Source organism: Onychostruthus taczanowskii, unplaced genomic scaffold, assembly GCF_017590055.1.
Source record: "Onychostruthus taczanowskii isolate IOZ18803 unplaced genomic scaffold, ASM1759005v1 scaffold78, whole genome shotgun sequence".
In the NCBI taxonomy this organism is placed as follows: domain Eukaryota; kingdom Metazoa; phylum Chordata; class Aves; order Passeriformes; family Passeridae; genus Onychostruthus; species Onychostruthus taczanowskii.
Genome location: NW_024505671.1, coordinates 2,720,853 through 2,740,369, shown reverse-complemented (window position 1 = coordinate 2,740,369; position 19,517 = coordinate 2,720,853). Strand labels below are relative to the sequence as shown.

Sequence of the window (19,517 nt, the reverse complement as noted above, 5' to 3'; positions counted from 1 at the left end):
AAAACAGAACACAAAAACCCCACCTTCCTGTAATGTTGAAAATAACATAGAAAATGCTGTAGCAGAAGCATCAGCTTCTTCACTTTGACATAGCTGAGGCCTGTTTGAAGGGGAATGCCTCATGCTTTGAGGTTCTTTGTTCCTTAGTTGAAGGCTTAGAAACCAGCTCCTCAGAGTTTTCTGTTGGATTCCTTTACTTGTAACAGCTTAAAAATGTGAATGTAGACCCCTAATTGTTCTATGGATTTGAGTAAGCTTGAGACCTATTTTGACGTCACACATTATAATTCCTTTAGTTCTTTGTAGTCTTGAGCTTGAGTCCAAGACTTAAAGTGGGCTTCGCAAAGTACAGGAAGTATACTTGGCTAAGAAGCTGCCTTTTGATGAATCTCTTACTTTTGTGTCCTTCAAAGCATAGAACTAGAAATCCAAGGCTTCCACAACTGTCTCCTGGCAGAACATTTCTAACTGCCTGAGACCCTACAGGGGCCGGTGCCATCCTTGCAGAGTCTGACCAAGAGCCCTCTGTTCCAGAGGAGAGGTAAGGAGGAAGCCTGTTCCTGGAAGTCTCCTGGGGAATCTGAGGCTGAGGACTGCTCACTATCCCTGTCAAGAAAATGTCTGCCTTCCATCTGGGTATAACAAGATTCCAAGGAACTGTACTAGGTGAGATTATGGTGCCTTTGGAGTAGTGCTGTGGAGGCAGTATGTTGTCTCAAGCTCCTGCTCTTGGCCTGCCTCTGTTAAAGAAACTATGATTGTGCTGTCATGCTGTTCTCAGTCCCGCTGTCCTTCTCCACATGACATTAACTTGGGAGAAGCACTGGCCAGATTTGACAAGGATGTGGGGATAGTGAGGAACATCAGAGGTCCTCTTAATGGAGAGTTGTGACTTAACATCGCAAAGAGTTTCAGCAGCCATCCCTAGGCTTCAGCTAGCCTTTAACCACCTGTGGGACATACAAAACTTAAACTTACCAATGTTTAGAAACAAACACTGCATTTCAGGTCAATGTGCTTACTTTTCTCCTGCAGAAATCGCTTTTCTTTTCTTTGCAACAGGTAAATACTTAAGAACTAAGTTTAAATGAGTTGTATACAGAAGTAAATAGTCCATTTTCATTGTTGGCAAAGAGTCTTCAGAGCTAAGGGTTAAAAAATGAGTACATTCAAAAGGTTTCAAGTTTCTGATTTTCAATATGCCTTGGTGCTGTTAAAAATGCACAGCATATTTGGATTAGTGAAATCACCTGTTTATATTTTTTAAGTAGAATCTTTCAAATGTGGATGTTCAAAAATAAGGTGGCATTAATAGGTGATTAAATGGCAGTATAAAAGCTCCCAGTTTGGAGGCAAGTACTTAATTTTAGGGTTGCATTTGTAGGCTAGTCTGCTGACACTGGAGGGATCGCAGTTCACCTGTTACATAGACAGTGGAGCACTCTGGGTTAGATGGGATTTACTCCTCCCATCATTGGAAATTATGGTGGTGTACATGTGGTTCTTCTGGAAATGGCATGAACAAGCTGAAACCACAAACATTTCCTGCTGTGCCTGTCCAGCCAGAAGTGTTGGAGCGGACAGGACTTTATTATCTGGGAGCTGAAGAGTGGACTTTGACTTGTTTTAATCTAATGAAAAGTGGCACTTCCCTGTCATTTCCTTTTTGTCAATGCTTTCTCCAACCTCAGTTTTGCTATTGACCTTTGGTGCTTGTGGTAGTTGAAAAACAACCAAAAAAACCCACTTTCTTCTATAATGTTGAAAATAGCATTGAAAGTGTAGCAGAAGCATCAACTTCTTCACTTAGCTGATGCTTGTTTGGAGGGGAACACCTCATGCTTTAGGACTCTTTTTTTCAGTGGTTAAATGCTTAAAAACCAGCTCCTCAGAGTTTTCTATTGGATTTCTTTATCTACAACAGCTTAAAAATGTGATGTAGACTCTAAACTTTTATTCTGTAGATTTGAGTAAGTTCGTGACTATTTTGCTGTCATGTGTTGTAGTTTCTTTAGTTCTTGGTAGATCCCTTGAGTTCAAGTCCAAGACTTGGAGTGGACTTGGCCAAAACCATGTTATGAATAGGACCTGGTGGCAGAGCACTAGAGGCAAGTGGCAGGAGGGTAGGTTGCAACAGATATCTCTCTAATCCCATGGATATCACACAAGTCAGTGGAAGTAGCATAAATGTTGTATCCAAGGGGTTAGCATTGCAGGATGGGAGTTACCCAAACCCAGTTGTGGTAGCCCTGTGCTCTCTGGAGATAAAGCTCTACCTGCTTCCTTCCACTTGTCAAAACCGCACCCAACCCTAACAACCACACAAGTAGACCAAACCAAATTCTCCCCTACTCCTTTCATCTGTTAGTTTTGGACAAGCATTTTAGAATTTCTAAGAAGTTTAGAACAATTTCTGATTCTGCTGCTGCTATCTTTGTCCATCTCACCCTCCTGTAGCCTGATTTTTTTCATGTAAAACTTGTATGTTGTTGGCAACAGGATTACAGGTTTTGCTTGTAAGCTTTCTGGAGCGTGGGTAATGTCTCTCCTTTTCTGTTAGTCACCTGTTGCACACAGAGGAGGTGCAAGCAATTTGAAAAATGTTAAATTACAGTCAGATTTATGTAAATACTTGCTTCAGGGCGGTATTTTTGTGTAAAGTGCTTGGTCTGGCCACTGACAGAATGTGCTTTTTCTCAGTGAGCAAGCCAGTATCACCTTGGTTAAGTGTGGTGGCTGTGTTAAAAGGTACCACCAAACTGTGTGTTGGTTTAGGTCTTGAGAGCTTACAATAAATCATTGAAGCTGAAAAAGAGTTCCAAGAGCCTTCTGAAATCTTAACCTGAACGGCAGTAAACTTTTGAACTTGAAACTTGTTTGGGACTTTCTGACTCTGTAAAAGGTACTTTTTTATTTTAAGCCCAGTGGAAAACAACTTGAGTCATAGCAGTATCTTGTTATATAAAAGGAGGAAAAATAGATCTTTTTGGCCAGTCAAGTAGGGATCCTGCTACATCAGACATTATGGATGGGGTTGCAGTTTTCCGAGAAGTTACCATTGTTTGCATTATTGAAATTGGTTTTCCTGGGTTTTGTTCTCTCTGTTCTGTGATCAGATGGAGTGCTTGCTACAGTGGCATAGTTTTGGGGAAGTAGGAAAGGTGGTCATTTTGGCAAGCATGTAGAAATACCTCTTCTAAAGATAGTGGTTTTCTGCCTGTGTGAATACAGGATTGCCTGTCAGGACTGAGCTGGTACTCTAGTAGGACCTACTAAGTTAGTGATGCAGACTTTTGGGTGAACACCTGTCTCCAACTGTGAAAGAATTTCACTGGCAGAAAACATCCAGATTTCACCTAATAGTAAAAAATTGTAATTAAAATCAGGAGCATAGCTTATACTGTTGAGAGAGCTTGGCTTGAGGGTCTGATCTGAGCCTTCCTGAAGGGAGTAGGGAAATGGTCTCACTTAAATCAGGATGGAGAATATATTTGTTCCACAATTATTAAAAATATTCCTGGCAATAGACCTACATTTGAGTTAGCACTTGCTTTATTCTGACTGTGTTCTGCTGGTTAGGGACTAAAGAATTGTTACTGTGGCCACATGCTTGTTTGGTACACAGCAGGTGAATTTTTCAGATGAGGAAGAGGGTGATAATGCTTTTCTCTTTTGCTGATGCAATAGTGACTGTTTCCTTTAGCAAATACCTCACTGAGGTGTGTGGACCAAAACATCTGAGGTGTTCCACAGAACCAGTTTCAAGAGAGTGTTTTTTCCATGCAGGAGTCTAACACCATCAGGAAAGTGGTTTTGCACAGGGAACCTTCTTCAAAGTCGTGCTTGGTCAACTCTGTAGCCTCCAGGAGCTGTCACAACGAGACTACCCCACTTTGAGGTTGGCGGGATTCTTTCTGGTGAAGGTCTAGTTATTTCACAAACCAGTAAATCCTCAGTCCTCAGCACTGAAACATCCATTAGTGGGGAGATCTTGCCCTCTGAAAACTTCTCCTCCTGCAGCTCTTTCTGTCTTGAGCATAACAATGGTCTTGAGCATAACAATGGCCTTGAGCAGCAATAAATCTGTGCTGGGAAAACTCAGCAAGCTTGTCAGCACAAGAGAGCACAGGCAGAGAAAGGAAATGTCTACAAAACCACAGCCTTTGGTGCTCAAAGGTGTGTCTGTGCTGGTGAGCGAAGGGCTGTGAGGCCACCTGAAAAATTAAATATGCTGCTTTATTTCTCATGGTCTTCTCTCTGGTGGCTGGTGATCACTAGGTAAACAGGTTTCAGGAACTGGCTGAGGGTCTTCCTGGCTGCCTACAATTTGAAGTCTTTCCTATGATGCTGTAGTCTTTTTTGCTCATGGCTTTTTACAGTAGATGGGCATAGTCATTTCAACAGAAATGAGATTTCTTTTATCTAATTTCCTTCTCTTTTATAATCTCTGGTTTGTTCCTATTTAGGTAGTAAACCCCCCATTTTACTGAGAAGTAGGGGGTAAAACAACACCACACAATGTAGTGTGCTTTGCTCTGTTACCTGCCCGGGTTATAAATAGTGCAACAACTTTCTAGTAGTACTGCTATGTGGTGGTCTTGTGATGAGGTATGGGGCATTGTGAAAGCTTAAATGGAGCAGAGAAAATCCCTCCTCTCCAGGGATGTTTGGAGTTGAGGCTGGACTCGATGATCTCAAAGGTCTTTTCCAGCTTAATTCATGCTGTGATTCTGAGTCCAAGGAGTGAGGAGTCAAAGGCTGTTCTGCTCTCACAGCTGTTCTGGGCAGCAGGGAGCTAGCATGTGTCTTTAGTTGTGGCTCTGGGAGCACTTCCCTGTTTCTGTAGCCTCAACCTGCTCAGCTTTGTGGATTAGAGGAAGTGTTGTGCCATAGGTGGGAGGGAGGAGGCTGTGTCCTGCCCCTTTGTCCTGTGGCTGCCTGAGCACTGCTTTACACAGCAGCGGGGCATCCTGGCCCCCAAAGAGTTTCCAGGGGTCTGGGTGTGATGTAAAGGTGTAACCATCACTTGGAAAAAGTGACGGTGAGGCTTGCAGCAACCAGCAAACACTCTTTGGGATAAACAGGATACCACTACAAAGGGTTTGGCTACCCTGCTTACTCCCACAAAGTATACAGGTAGTGGGGTTCCTGACTGGGAAAGGTCAACCCTGCTCTGGTGTGTTGCTTTCTGACAGTGGCAGAGGCTCTCTCCTTCCACGGCACAGCACCCTAGTCATCCCTCAGGGCAGAGGGCACTGCACATGCAAGAGCTATCTAAAGCATCCAAAAGGTCCCAGAGGCTGGCCCCTCTTAGAGTCTCCAACCCTTCTTGCTGCCTAAAATTGGATTTGGGGTGTATTTCTTTGCAGCAAGGTAAGGAAAAAGCAGAGGAAAACCTCAGGTTTCCATGAAGAAGTGCCTGTCAGACTTTGCTGTGGACAGGCTGAGCATCTCTGAAGCAGTCTTTCAATTGAGGCTCCAGCAGGCTAAAGGGGGTTGTTTGGATTTTGATGTTTCATTGTAGTGTCCCAGAGCAGGTTCCTTCAGACATGGAAATGTTTGAATGAGGCTTTGCAGTATCAGGTGCTAAGCAAAATGTTGATTTTTTTAAAGTATTTTTTCCACATTTTCCTGGAGGTCAGAAATTTTCCAGATGTATGGGAATAAGGCTGTGCTAACTTGTACAGCAACCCTGGTGGAAAATTTTTCACTTGACCCAGAATTCATATGCAGTGTTCTTGCTGCCCAATGTTCTTGCTGCCCAACTCCCTGCTGGAGTGAGTCTGACTAATTTTTGCCTGTGACTCAGAACAGAGATGTGTTAGGAACCTCTTTTATTTTTTTTTCCTTTTGAAAAATGAAGTGAAAGTTTATCAAACTATGGTTATATGAGAGCATGGCCTGCCAAATGAGGAAGTAAAACCTTCCTATAAAATGAGTTCTGCCCACTGCACTTATTTGCCTCAATTGACATCAGCCTTACCTCTAAATACAAGCTGGTGACTTCCTCGTGAGCCTGGTACTGCTCTGAATCCAGCTTCTGGCTGGAGATGGTGGGGCAAGACTGCTAGGCCACAGAGAGAACAGCTGCCAGGTAAGGTGCAGAGCAAGAGGGGTTACCTGTGGGGACAGCTTGCTCCTGGGGAGTTTGGCTTTATTATTTTTAGCAAATGGAGCAAGGAAGGTGGGGAAGAAAAAGGCAGATCTTTTCGTAGTTATCAAAACAACAAATGTCTGGTGTTGCTGTGGAGAGTTTATAAAGAGTTATGTGCATCTTTCATTTGTGAAAATAAAAATTCTTGCTCTTGTGAAGGTAGAACAGCCCCACCACATGGCAGGGCTCAAATGGGCTGTCAGTCTTAAGTGGTTTGCAGTGTCATTGTCAGGGGTGAAGGAGGAAGAGGGGTGAAGTGGTCCAACCCCGAGGCGTGAGGGGCAGCACAACGTGAGGGGCAGGGAGCTGTAGCTGTGCTTTTTGTGCTGCTTGGCATACACATGACCCTTATCCTGCTCTGCCTAGACCAATGCCAGGTCTGTCTGGTGCTGTGTCCCCTCTGCCTCTGCTTGGGTAGAATGGGGGGCTTTGAAGAGCACTGGTCTTTATTGTGGTTCTATGGCCTGAGGCTGCTGGAGGTGCTGCTCTGACTGGTTGGAAGAGGAGCAAACACCTGGTGGAAGGAAAAATTATTCTTTAAAGTCATTTGAGATGTAGTAGTTACCACCACTTCTTTGGAAAATGTTCTCAAATATAAAGTTCTAATCTTAAAAATCTGTCAAAATATACCAAAGGCAGAAAAACAGAAGAGGTTTTTTGATTTTTTTGGTCAAAAGTACTCATTGAAATATTAACCTTCTAAGATGTTAAGACTGAAATAGAACTTTGGAAATCTGACTGAAGCCATTTCTTCTGTGTGTATCTGTAAGAGGAGTCGCAACAACACAGAGTGCTTTTTAAGCTAGAACATAAGATGGGCACACCATTATCTGTGGATAAATTATTCTGTGAAATGAGAAGACTTTGGCTTTCAGTGGAATGAAAACAAAAACAGATTCCAGTGGGACCAGCTGAGATGAAGGGAGGAAAGTGGCAGGAGGAAATCTAGGCAGTTTGCAAATGAAGGTCATAAAGTTTATAAATGGAATTTCACAACCTGTTTGTGATAGTAAAAGCTGGACTCTGTGATACACAATTTCTCCTCTTGTCTGTTTTTTATGCTGATTATAAGCAGCCAGCTGACCTGCTGGACTTGGGCACACTCCTGACTGTTTACTACTGTGTAAGCCAGGGATTTTATTGCCCTTTAATTCCCCCTTGAGAAAGGTGACCTCAGTGTTTTCTGTGACCAAGGCTTCCATCTCAGTTTTTCCAAATTATTCTCTCTGTGGTGAAAACCCTGCAGTGCCTGTATCACCCATTTATGATGTTTGGCCACACTGCAGCAGAAATCCAGTGATTAACTTTGCAGATTACCACACTGCTGGTGATGGCTGATAGTGCATCACATCAAGCCCAGGCAGCCATCCGGAGCTCAGCACTTCCCATGCTCGCCAAGCCAAAGGGAGTCACTGCTTGCACAGAAGTCTGCACACTTTGCTTCCTTGCAAAAGGAAGCAAAGTGTGCAGACATGGACCGTGGGCTTGGTGCTGCTTGGGATGGAGCTAGGAAAGTGTTGTGGTGAACAACTTCCATCCAGCACCTGCTCATGTGTGCTGGAGGCTGCGAGGTGGACATGGCCTCTGCCCCCTCTGCAGCAGGTAAAATTCTAAAGGATTGAATCAAACCTAATTTCAGGTGAAATCCAGGACAAACATCCATGCAACACAGTGTGATGCTAACATGGGAAATTGTTCTGATAGTAAAAGATAAGGGGGATTTTAAAAAAAAAGAAAAAAAAAGAAGAAAAAGCATCAGAATAGGCAGAAGTACAGGTTTGAAAATAATAGTAATGGCAATTAAAATATGTGGTAAATATTTTCTTTTCAACCTGAAGATATACTAAGAAAAGTTTTAATTAGCAAAAATTTATTTGTAAAAGTCTAGGCATTTAAAAAAAAAAATGAAGTAGCAAACTTTAAGTGTTTGGAGCCACCAATTCCATACCTGGAAGCAGGTTTTACTGTGGTGCTAGCCCAGATGTGGCTGCTTCTGCTTTATTTGGTTACATCAATGTATTTCAGCTCAGACGGTAGCTGTCCCAAAGATGAGAAAACATTTCATTAATGAAAAAACATTTTCATTTTAATCTTTAGTCAATGAATTAAAAACAAGGATTAGATGTAAAAATTGTTACAGGGTGCACGGTGAAGAAAACACTTACTGACTAAAATAAGCAATGCTTTAGTTTAGATGGAAAAATACACACGGTAACTGCTTTCCCCTTACAGGTATGACATATTTAAAGTATGTGGTTTTTTTATTGATGCTGTTTGTCATTTTTAACTGAGTGCCAGATTTCTCCCAGAGAATACCTGAAATTTATAAAGCCACATAGAAAAGTAAAGTTCAAAGTTTCACGAGGTGAAGTTATAACTAATTATCGTGTTTTCCTGCTGAACTAATCAGTTTTAAATTACCTGAACCCAGTGTGGATTTCTTCCCCAGAGCCTGAGAAGGCTTTTATGCCTTGGGGAGGAGCTTCACTCTGAATCCTCTCCCAGCTGCATGTTTCCAGTACCTCCCTGCCTTCTTCCACATGGTGTCAGCTTCTGGCTCCCAGTGTGGCCCACTGCTAGGCAGGGAGTGGCTGGCAGGCTGGGAAGGGGAGCTGGAGGGTGGGATGTGGTTCTGGCTCTGGGCTCAGCATGGAGAGGGTTGTTTGGTCAGCTAATTCTGCATCTGACTGCAGTCAGCAAAGGGAAGACGGCCACCCTTACATCCCCCATGTGGGCAAAAGAACCAGCCACAGCTTTTAACCAGATAGCCCCAATAATTGCAGTGATGTGGCAAGAGATGCTTCAGTGCAAGCAAGCCAACAGTGACTGAAGGTGTTTGGTTTTACAGAAGAGTGTCACCCTATATGTTCTCCTGTGTCATGCTTGTTGGGCTTGGGCAGTTCTGGGTATCCCTGACTATGCTGCCCATCACCTTCATTCACTAGGCAGACCAGAAATGTACGTGGTGCCGTTCTGGGGAATATGAAATAGCTTTTTGCTACTTTTGCACACTCATTTCTGAATTACCTTGACAATAAACGTAAGTGAAATTGAAACCGCTTTCTGGATCACCTGCTTCAAGGCACCGTCCTGACAGCTTTCAAAAAAACAAGTTGCTTCTCTGAAAATAAAAGCCCTCACCAAAATAGCAAGTAACAGGAAAAGAGTAGTCAGGCATCATTAGAACTGATGAGTTACAGAATTTCAGAATTTATGTCCATATACACACAGATACATAGGAGGAAAGAGAAAACTACAAAAATAAATCTGTTTCCAGATACTTTGCAAACAGCGTGTTTCCTTAAATCACTGGATGAAATTTGCAATGCTTGTTAAGTTGCTATGGCACCTGAGCCCGTCCAGTAAAACTTGATAGATATTTATCTCAGGCTGAGAAACCACACAGCAAGTTGAAAATCCCCTTTGTGTCATTTCCTGTGAGATAAGTCTGAAGAACCAACTCACGCATGCAGCCTGTCTGCGTACAGGCAGCCTGGCATAGCTCACCAAGTAAAGTGACACCTGTCTGACATAATGTTTGCAGAGTGACGAACATTGCATGGGACACTCTGGTGCTTTTATAGTTAAGAGCAGACCAGAAAAATGCTTTAATGCTGAGAGAAGACAGGACACTCTCCTTAGAGAGAAGACAGCTAATCTGCTGGTCTCTGCCATGCACTAGGCAAAGAACTGAGATGATTGCATATTCTTTCTTAATGCTTGTGTTTTGTTGTTGCTAATCTTTCCCTCCATGAAGCTGATGCCTGTGGGACACAGCTGGGAATACAGGATCATCAGGCTTAAAGGAACATAAATTCTTGCTAAAATGGCACTGGCCAGTTCGATTCCTAGCAAAGCAGCACCACCACACTCCAGAAAAGTTTCTGCAGCAGGGGTGGAAGTGCACCAGAGCAAGATGGATTTTTTCTGCAAGCTGGGCTATGGTAAGCAGGACATCTGCAAAGTGCTGGAGAACCTGGGCCAAGAGGCCCTGGAGGATGATGTGCTGAAAGAGCTGATTCGGATGGGGAGTAAACCTCAGGCTCTGGAGAGCCAGGCTCAGCCTTCCCAGCTGAAGCTGGTTGCCCGAGGATCGTGCAGCACCACACTAGGGCCAAAGTGGCTTGGAGAAGATGAAAGTGATTCTTCTGATTACCTGAGGCCCATTGTGATCGATGGCAGCAATGTCGCAATGAGGTAAGCTCACCTCCTGAAAGGCATCTCTCTTCCTCTGAAGTTTTGACTTTTAAAACTGATGGCTTGAAGTGTGTTTTTCCTTCAGGTGAGAGGGGCATTGATGCATTTGATGTATGAACAATTGCTTATTCCTGTTCTTTGGCTGATGCACAGCTTTTAAGGACCTGCTGTCTTGATGCCCATGAATATGCACTTCACATGCAATTACTGGCTAGCTCTGCATTCTGACCTCTAAGGGAACCTCTGCCAACTGTTTGTGGCAGTGTCTCTGCCTTGGAGCTCACCAGTAAATTACCCACCCTTTCCAAATGGGCACCTAGGATTTCTAAACCTGAGATATTTCCAGGGAAAATCTGATTAACAGATAGACAGACCACCCAGTCAATCTAAGGGAGGGAAAATAAAGTCAGGTGACTGTGGTTTCTAACAATATCACAGTTTTACTGCTTTGTCTTGCAAGTAAACTCCAAAAGGAAACAGAAGCCAAATCGAAAACCAACAAAAATTATACAAGCTGGGAATATTTCTCAGCTTGTATAATTTTTGTTGGTTTTCAATTTGACTTCTGTTTTAGGTAAATATCAGGGAATTGATAGCTGACTTGTATTGAAGAGATTCATTTCCTCCTTAGGCATTCTGTTTCTGGGAAATGTCGCATCAACCCATGCTGGCCAATTACATTTCCTGAGCACAGCCCTGGCACTGTGAAAGTGCTCTTACAGATGGGGAGCCTGGCAAGCTCCTTGGGGAACCTCAAGACAGCAGTGAGTTGGCCTCTGTTTATCCAAACAATACGGAGCCAAGAGTGCAGGATGCACTGGCTATCCATCTCTTTTCTCTGTTAACTTCCCTGTCCACTCAGCAGGGCCAAGCCCATCCCTGCAGGCTGGGACAGGGAAAAGGAGGACTTCCTCCTTCTGTTAGCCATCTTGTGAGATGAGATGTGACCATATCCCCTCTGGTTAGAGAGAAAAGTGGCCAAGCACATCCAGAGCAACTGGAGACTAAGCAAATTATGCCATCTTGTGGGTGAAGGGAGAAATCCCAGACAAAACCAAGAGGTTCCCTGCTCAAGGGAGCTCATGAGGAGTGGAAAATACAAAACAGGGCAAAATTGTTTTGCCTTGGCTCAGCCATGAGCTTGGTAGCCAGGGGTTAGGATCTCCTGCTCTGCTTTGCCTCTTCACCCAAGCCCTTCCTCAGGGTGTCTTTCTTGCCTCTCTGCAAAAGAACGGAGCACCCACTCAGGCAGCGTGGCTGAGCTGATCGCCCGCCCTGCCATTGTGCTGGGGTCAGTATTACCCACAGTGGGCCATGAGCTCTGTTCTCCGCTCTCCTGGCACAGCAGCTTTAAGTTTCAGAAAGGCAAAGGTTTTACAGCTCTTCTCAGACATCCCAACCTCTCTCTTGATAATGAGTCTGTGGATGATGGAGGAGACTATTGGGTTTGTCGGTTCAGTAGGTACTGAAAGTGTACAGCTGCTTTCCTCTCCTGGATGCCGTTCAAAGTGGTGCTGAATGGCATTTGCTTTGCTAATTGTTATGGGTAAAAACTGATCCAGCCAATTTAATAAAAATAAAAGTAAATTTATACAGTCCTGACCGCCAACAATCAAAGGCAGCACCGACCCCAGGATCGGAGCAGGGTGAACTCAGATCCGGCCTCTATCGCACCGAATCCCCCTGTTCACCAATGGCGCTTGGCAGAGTCCGAGTTTTATACTCTTTTTCTTGCCTGTGGGGGAGTCCCTTTGTCTTTCCTCGGGGTTCTTCATATTCATGTTGCCTCTGTTCTCTGTCCTGTGCTGGACAAAACCTCGTCCAGGAATTGATGTGTATCTGTCTCCACTTCCCGGAATCCCGCATTCAGATGTCTGTCCTTGATGATCCTGTCTACCTGAGGTGAACATCTCCATGGGCCACCATCGCTGAGCGTGCTCTCGTTCATGCCAGCGAGAACGCCCATCTCCTGTGCGGGCTGGGTCCACTTGGTATGTCAATGACCCACCTCCTCCTCGCTGCCAGCTGCGGTTTTGCCATCCTGTGAAGCAATCCCCTTCTCCCTTGCTGGTGTGATTTCAAGGTTTTATATTTTATTCTTATATATATATATATTTTTTATCAGCATTAATTACCATCATATACATAACACTAATGGGGTAGGCCTGGTCAGTGCTTTCAGTATCCTTGCTTTAATTTTTCTGGTTTGCTGCTGACTGACAGAGAAGGACTTTTGCAGATGTCAGGGGAAAGGGATGTTAGGTTCCCTTACTGGAGAAAATTCCATCATCATCAATGCCAACAACCATAAAAGTGCAGCAGAAGCAGCAGTTTAGGAATGAAACAATCAAGAGGTTAGAGCTTCAAGTGGCAGTTGTCTGTGTGGAGAAAAATATCTCAAGCATTTATACTTCTATCTTAGGATTGCTGATCCTGGAGCATTTTGGAGTTGGCATTGAGGGCCCACTGTGGAACACAAGGTTTTGAAAAGGAGGAATATGCCCCAGGGTAATAAAGCAACTGCCTTGGCAGTCTCCAACCATCAGTCAGCCTACCCAGAGAAGCTGAATGGAAAATAACCTTGCCTTCAGCCAGTCTCACTCATCAGGCATCTCAGTACACTTGGTGTTTCCATCAGTGTAATGAGAAATTTTGTCAGCTGCCAGCCTATCCATGGGAAGTTTAGCAAGGCTGGTGGAAAAAATAAATGGAGTTGTATTAATAGAGAAAGGGAAGTGTCATAACCATATTGACTGCCCTCTGAAGAGGCTGCTATCTCCTCTAGGTCTTGCAATTACACCAAGTTTTAAAGCTGTGGTATCTACAGAGGCCTGTTCCTATGCCTTTCTGACAAAGCTTTGGCTGATGTGTCATGCCCACGTGGAGATGGGGCCTTTTGCAGTTTTCAAAAGAAGCTGGTTTGCCTAAACTATCTCTCAAAGGAGTTGGAATGGTACAATTTACAAAAGATGCTAATGATGGATTATCTGCTGGAGTGACAGAGATGCCAGATTGCTGCTCCGTTTTCTGAGAGATGGGCCCTGCAGGTCTGTGACCCCATGCAGTGTACCCTGCTGCTGGTAGGAGGCAGAGATGAGGCTGAGGTCTGACAGCTCATGGATGGGTTATGGTCCATGGCCTCTGGGAATGCGTGGGAAAGGTGACTGGCAGGAGCCAGTCTGTGCCCACACAGGGAGGATGAGGAGCTCTGAGGACCCTGCTCATGGCACAGCAGTCACTGCTGTTCCATGGGGACGTGCAGCCCCCACACATGTTCAGACTCGTTCAGGTGGCCACAGGTCTGGCTGTAGCAGTGTAGCAGCAGCTGGATTAGGTGATAATGCTCAGGAGCAGTTCCAGGTGCCTCATCTTCCTTGTTCCACTCAGCCTTTTGGCTGACCCACTTGTGCTTGAGTTCTTTACTTTCTGCACAGGATTATATATACAAATAACCAGTATTTAAGAAAGATGTTGCTGAACTTTGTTTGAGTCGTGGCATCAAAGATGTACCTGGACTGACTTTTAAAGGCAATTATCTGAAAAAGTCACTCAAATTTCCAATTCAACAGTCCAGATGATGTTATGAATATCCTGGAAAGATCCTATCCTTTAAAACCAAACAAAACAGCTGTTCTAAAATGGAGATATGTCAAGCACATCAGACCATTTATTATTGCTAAAGGTTTTTAATGACTTCCTATTGCCTCGCTAGCTCTTAATAGTCAGCCAGGTTTCTTCCTACGAATTGTGCTATTTTTCATCTGTGGTCACCATTTCAGGACAGAAACTTTTATTGGGTGTAAACCAGAGCTTTGGTTATGAGGCTGGTGTAGACAGATCCTGGAGATGAATCCCTGGGAGGGTGGTGGGAGATTCATTTAAGACTGTGGCATCACCCTTGACTGGTCTGTCAGTGCAGGTGGGTGTAGCAGCTAGGAATCCTTCACAAGGGCTTTTTGCAGTGGTGAAAGCCTGAGTGAGACTGGCAATATTATGCAGAAAGGTCAAAGTACAATGATGAACATACTGTGGATACTGTGAAGGCATTTATCCACTTAGGACTTTGGGTACAAATTAAAATTAAATTTAATTAATTAATTAATTTAATTAATTTTAAAATTTTAATTTCCTTGTGCAGAGGTAGTTAACAAACTACCTTCCTTTATAGATACGCTGTGCTATAGTAAAATTTTTAAAAAGTGAATGCCAAGCAGCAGAAACTTTCAGAGAAGGTGGGACATTTGGAAGGATGTCACCCCCAGCTGTTTTCCTTGAGGTTATTTTCTGTCTTATGCTGCATATTGATTTCTTCAGAACCCATCTTGCTGGCACTTCTAGAGCACTTGTCTTAGGGCTTTCCTACCTCTCTGTGCAATGAAGAAAATATCCACCAACTAGAACAACACAAAAGTGGGCCTGAGGTGCCTGTGGCCATCTCCACTGATGTCTTGTCCCTTTTTTGGGTCTCTGGATTTCCTATCCTGCCTGTTACAGTTTTTCTTCCCCATTATTTTGTCTCTTGTTTTGAAAAAAGATCACCAGTGGAGTGCCCTGTGATCACACCTGCAGCCACTTCAGTCATTAAAATCTCCAAAGGCCCTGTTACCACAGAAGAAAATTCCCACAAATTTATTTCTCACAGGACCCTCATGGGTTTCTGCTTGTGCAGGAAGAAACTCTCACCCCTCAAACCTTATTCACATAAGGACCATGAAGGGTTTGACAAGGCCTAAGATCTTGTTGGTACTTTAGAACTTAAGTCCATCCATATACAGATGAAAGGAATAGGCTCGGGTCACAGAAATGGGGGATAGGATACCTCTGTTTTTAAACATCCAAGCTGTTTCAGATAAATCTTTGGCTCTGCTGGAGGAGGTGTTTGGATCTGTCCCACCAGAACACCCTGCCAGTTGTTTTCTTGGAAACTGGTGAATGACAAAAGCTGTTTATTTTGCCTTTTCATTACTGGCTCAGTTAAAGAGAACTCTAAGCTTCATGAAAGCTTTGCCTCATCATCCTCTCTCTTTCTTTACAGTCATGGAAACAAGGAGGTGTTCTCCTGCTGGGGGATCCAGCTGGCGGTGGATTGGTTTCGAGAGAGGGGGCACACTTACATCAAGGTTTTTGTCCCACTCTGGAGAAAGGAACCCCCTCGACAAGAGAGCCCCATTGCAGGTAGGTCACCATCCTGGGCGTAATTTGGCAGCGATTAGGTGCAGTTTGGAGACAGAGGGGGTGTGAAGAACCCAGTACAGTTGTTTTTCCTGTAAAGACAAGCACAGTACAAGTTGTGTATCAGGCTTCCCTCACTTAAATGAGTCATTAATTCATTGCCCCATTCAGTGCTCCTGGCTAGCAGCTAAAACTGCTTACAAGGCTTTGTTACACTGCTTTAAACCTTCTGCTTAACAAGCACAAGGTGCTGCCAAGCTGAGTTAGAGAAGGAGTTTGTCAGCTTGCAATGAGTCTGTGGAGCCTTTGAGGCCTGCCAGGAGACACTGATGTTCATTACTGCATGGCTGTTATCTGTCAGCCTGCTACCCAACACAGAGGGTGTCTCCCTTCCAGGAGAAGAAAATACATCGGCAGAAATCTGTGGAGGGGAGTGAGACTCAGTTCGTGGGGAAATAGTTTGTCTGGAAACCAGCCAGGTTTGTGCCAGCAGCTTGGTGAGTGCAGATGAGGCAGGTCTGCCTTCCTGCAGAGAAGGAATGGCAAGAGGTCAGAGTGTCCTCAACAGCAGCAAAAGAAGTTTATTTATGTATTTTATCACACACGTTTTATCTCCATGTAAAGCTTACATCAGGGCTGGTTATGAGCCTTTTGGCATCTAGCAGGGTAAAAAGGGCACTGCAGGGATTCAGTATCAGACTCTGGTGTAGAATTCAAGGCACTCTTTTACAGATAAGACTTAAAAATCAAAAAAGGGTGTCTCAAAATTTACAGGTTAGGTAAAACCTCTTTGTAAAAGACCTCATTTTCAAGTTGCCAAATAACCACCAGATATCACTGCATCTGAAAATTGGACCATGAGTTTCCTAAAGTGCTGAAATATCTTTAGATTCCTGTAGGTTTCTAGCAGATGTTTGAGACCAGGTCATAATTAATTAATTAGTTTCTCTTTTATTTTTTTGCTTCCCTCATCTACTTCTGCCAATTCCCTCACCAGACCAGCACATCCTTGAGGAGCTGGAGAAGCAATCCATCCTGGTGTACACACCCTCTCGGAAGGTGAAAGGCAAGAGGGTGGTTTGCTATGACGATCGCTACATAGTGAAAGTTGCTTACGAGAGAGACGGAGTCATTGTTTCCAATGACCACTACCGGGATCTCCAAAACGAGAACCCCGAGTGGAAATGGTTCATTGAGCAGCGACTGCTCATGTACTCTTTTGTCAGTAACAGGTAAGAGATGATGGTGTTATACAATTTAGAATTTAAACATTATGGGCCAAGTCACCTCCAGCATCAAAGTGCCTCCCATCAGTAGCAGAATACACGAGACTTTTTATGAAAGGAATTTACTGCAGCTTTTCTTATCTCGTTTCTTGAGTGTCCTACTGCCTCAGCTTTGATCTTAAAACCTCCCATGTCACTCTTCTATGAACTTTTCTACTTGAATGGCAGCATCAGTGACCAGCTTTGCTTCTTTCCAATCCAATTTGTGATGTTGAACCAAGGGCCAGTATCTTTTAATTTCTATTTCCTGTAAGAAGCAGAATTTAAATCCATGAGAGGAGGCTGGTTGGCAGTATTTTTAATTCCCCTACACAACAAAATAGGGCTTTTCCCTGTGTTTCTGCAGTCATAGCTTGTTAGAAGAGACAAGAAGCTGGTCTCTCTGGCCCTTCACTATCCCTGCTGAGAGAAGGTTTCCATTCTTCCTGCGAGGCTGAGCTGAGTCTCCTCAGTCTCTTCATACTAACCTGTCTTCTCTCCCCAGTTTCCTGATAGCTGAGGTTTCCAGGGAAAATGCACTTCACTGAGACATCCAGTGTGCACAGACATGTGCTTACATCCATGGCTTTTTTTACTTTTCCAGGTTTATGCCTCCCGATGATCCATTAGGCCGGCATGGACCCACCTTAAGTAACTTCCTCAGCAAAAAGCCAGTGCTTCCTGAGAAAAAATGGCAGCCTTGCCCTTATGGTGGGTTTCTCCCCATGTTGTGACCTTCCCCCTGCTTCCCATCAGTGCTCTCCCTCGGCCAGAGGCCACTGCCACATGCTGTCCTGCTTCCTGTGGTAGGCACGTGGGTTGGGGTTGCTCAAAGGTGTGATGCTTTTTCCCCCTCCTGCTTGAGTGGCTTCAGCCTCAGCAAAGGCAGCAGATTTTCTGGCCCCTCCATCCTTCCATGCACAAAACACCCACAGGCACTGTGGCTGTGCCGACTGTCCTGCCCACACACACGTCTCACTTGGTGGAGCGCATTCTGCTGCAGCACTTGGGAATGGCCATCCAAACACTTTCCCTCTCTCCCCTCCCCACAGCCCCCCAGAAACACGCAAGTTTCTCAGAGGAAAATCCCTATGCTATTTTTTAAAGCCACCTTTCATAGTAGCAGACCTCCCAGCCCACTGAGTGCAGGAACTGAAACATGAACATCAGACACCTCCAAAATAGCAGAGACTTCCTTTCACTGCTGCTTCACCCTGCTATTAATATCAGCAATATTTAAATCTGGAGTCAACAGTACTGAGTATGAAAATAGTACTTCCTCTTTTTTCTGCTCCTCGCACCCAGTGCTGGGGAGAAGCGATGTGTGCATTAATTGATGTTGGTGCTAGTGACAACTTCCTGTCTGATTTGTTTTTATCCTTTCAGGTAAAAAATGCACCTATGGCAATAAATGCAAATTTTACCATCCAGAGAGACAGCATCAAGCTCAGCTTTCAGTTGCCGATGAGCTCAGGGCCAAAACAAAGGTCCCGTTAGCCCCGGGGAAAGAGGAGGAGAGGTGCCAGTGCGAAGCCTGCACAGAAACTCTGCGGGAAGCCAGAGGCTGCTCCGGGCCTTCCTGCTGCCCAGGCAGGCCCCAGGGCAGCTGCTCGGAGCAGACATTCCGGGCCTGGCCCAGCAGTCCTGGCTCTGACCTGCGGCTGGACCAGCGCTTGCCACAGCCAGAGCCGCTCCTGGAGGAGATGTCGGGCTTGTCCATCAGCGACGGCACCTACGGCCGCGGCTGGTCCGTGTGCACCTCTGGGGACAGGGCGGTCATGGACTGCCCTCACCCCTGCTCCGGCCTCAGGCACAAGCTGCTCGCACTCGGCCACCCTCAGGGCCTGGAGCGCCCCGGCTCCCCGCGCTGCCCCTTCCAGGGAGCGCCGCCCCCGCAGGGCGGGATGTGCCCGGAGCGCGGCTGGGCCCGGGAGCGCCCTGGCGGGCTCGGAACAGGCCACCGGAGCCGCTCCTTCCCTCGTGGTGCTCGGCACCAACAGGCCCTGCAGACCCAGCACCCTCTTGTGCCGCCGTGCACAGCTCTGTGCCCCGACAGGCTTCCCTCGTACGGGCAGCCCCAGCAGCAGCGCGGTGTCCCCAGGCAGCCCCCGGGACAGCCCTTGCGCTTGGAGTCCAGCAAGGGAACGGGCTTATTCCAGAAAGCTTACCCCGATGCCTCTTACGGGGACTACTGGCCCACCCCAGCTGCAAGGCCACCCTCTGCCCGGCAAATAAACATACACAGGGAGCTCTGCTCCCCTTATCCTTACGGTGGGATGAGCCAGGTCATGACTTTGTACCCCAATATCCAGGATAAGGGGACTGGAGCACCTCCCCTATAAAGACAAGCTCGGGAAGCTGGGGCTGTTCAGCCTGGAGAAGAGAAGTTTGCATGGAGACCTCATAAAAACCTTCCAGCATCAGAAGAGAGCCTACAAGGAAGCCAGAGATGGACTCTTAATCAGGAACTGCAGTGATAGTACACAGGGGGATGGCTTCAAACTGAGACAGGGTAGGTTTAGATTAGATTTCAGGATGAAATTCTTAATTTACGTGTGGGTGGTGAGACAGAGCTTGCTCAGAGAAATTGTGGATGTCCCATCCCTGGAAGTGTTTAAGGCCAGGCTGGATGGGGCCCTGAACAATCTGGTCTGGTGAAAGGTGTCTCTGCCCATGGCAGCAGGGGTGTTGGAACTGCAGAATTTTTTATGTCCTTTCCAACTCAAACA

General features: G+C 45.4%; 1 protein-coding gene across 1 annotated transcript; it reads left to right on the top strand.

The window, feature by feature from the left end:
- The first annotated feature begins 614 nt into the window (after positions 1–614).
- On the top strand, positions 615–19,130 carry ZC3H12D (zinc finger CCCH-type containing 12D). Its single transcript, XM_041423519.1, has 6 exons — positions 615–666; positions 9,912–10,351; positions 15,387–15,526; positions 16,521–16,755; positions 17,393–17,499; positions 18,175–19,130. The coding sequence occupies exons 2-6, from the start codon at positions 9,981–9,983 to the stop codon at positions 19,128–19,130; spliced, it is 1,809 nt and encodes a 602-aa protein (XP_041279453.1). The 5' UTR covers positions 615–666; positions 9,912–9,980.
- The last annotated feature ends 387 nt before the right edge of the window (positions 19,131–19,517 follow it).

Bases quoted from the DNA above. Each gene is read 5' to 3' on its own strand.
- ZC3H12D (XM_041423519.1), top strand. From the start codon at position 9,981: ATGGCACTGGCCAGTTCGATTCCTAGCAAAGCAGCACCACCACACTCC. The intron at 10,352-15,386 runs GTAAGCTCACCT...CTTTCTTTACAG, and splicing joins GGCAGCAATGTCGCAATGAG to TCATGGAAACAAGGAGGTGT. The intron at 16,756-17,392 runs GTAAGAGATGAT...TTACTTTTCCAG, and splicing joins TACTCTTTTGTCAGTAACAG to GTTTATGCCTCCCGATGATC.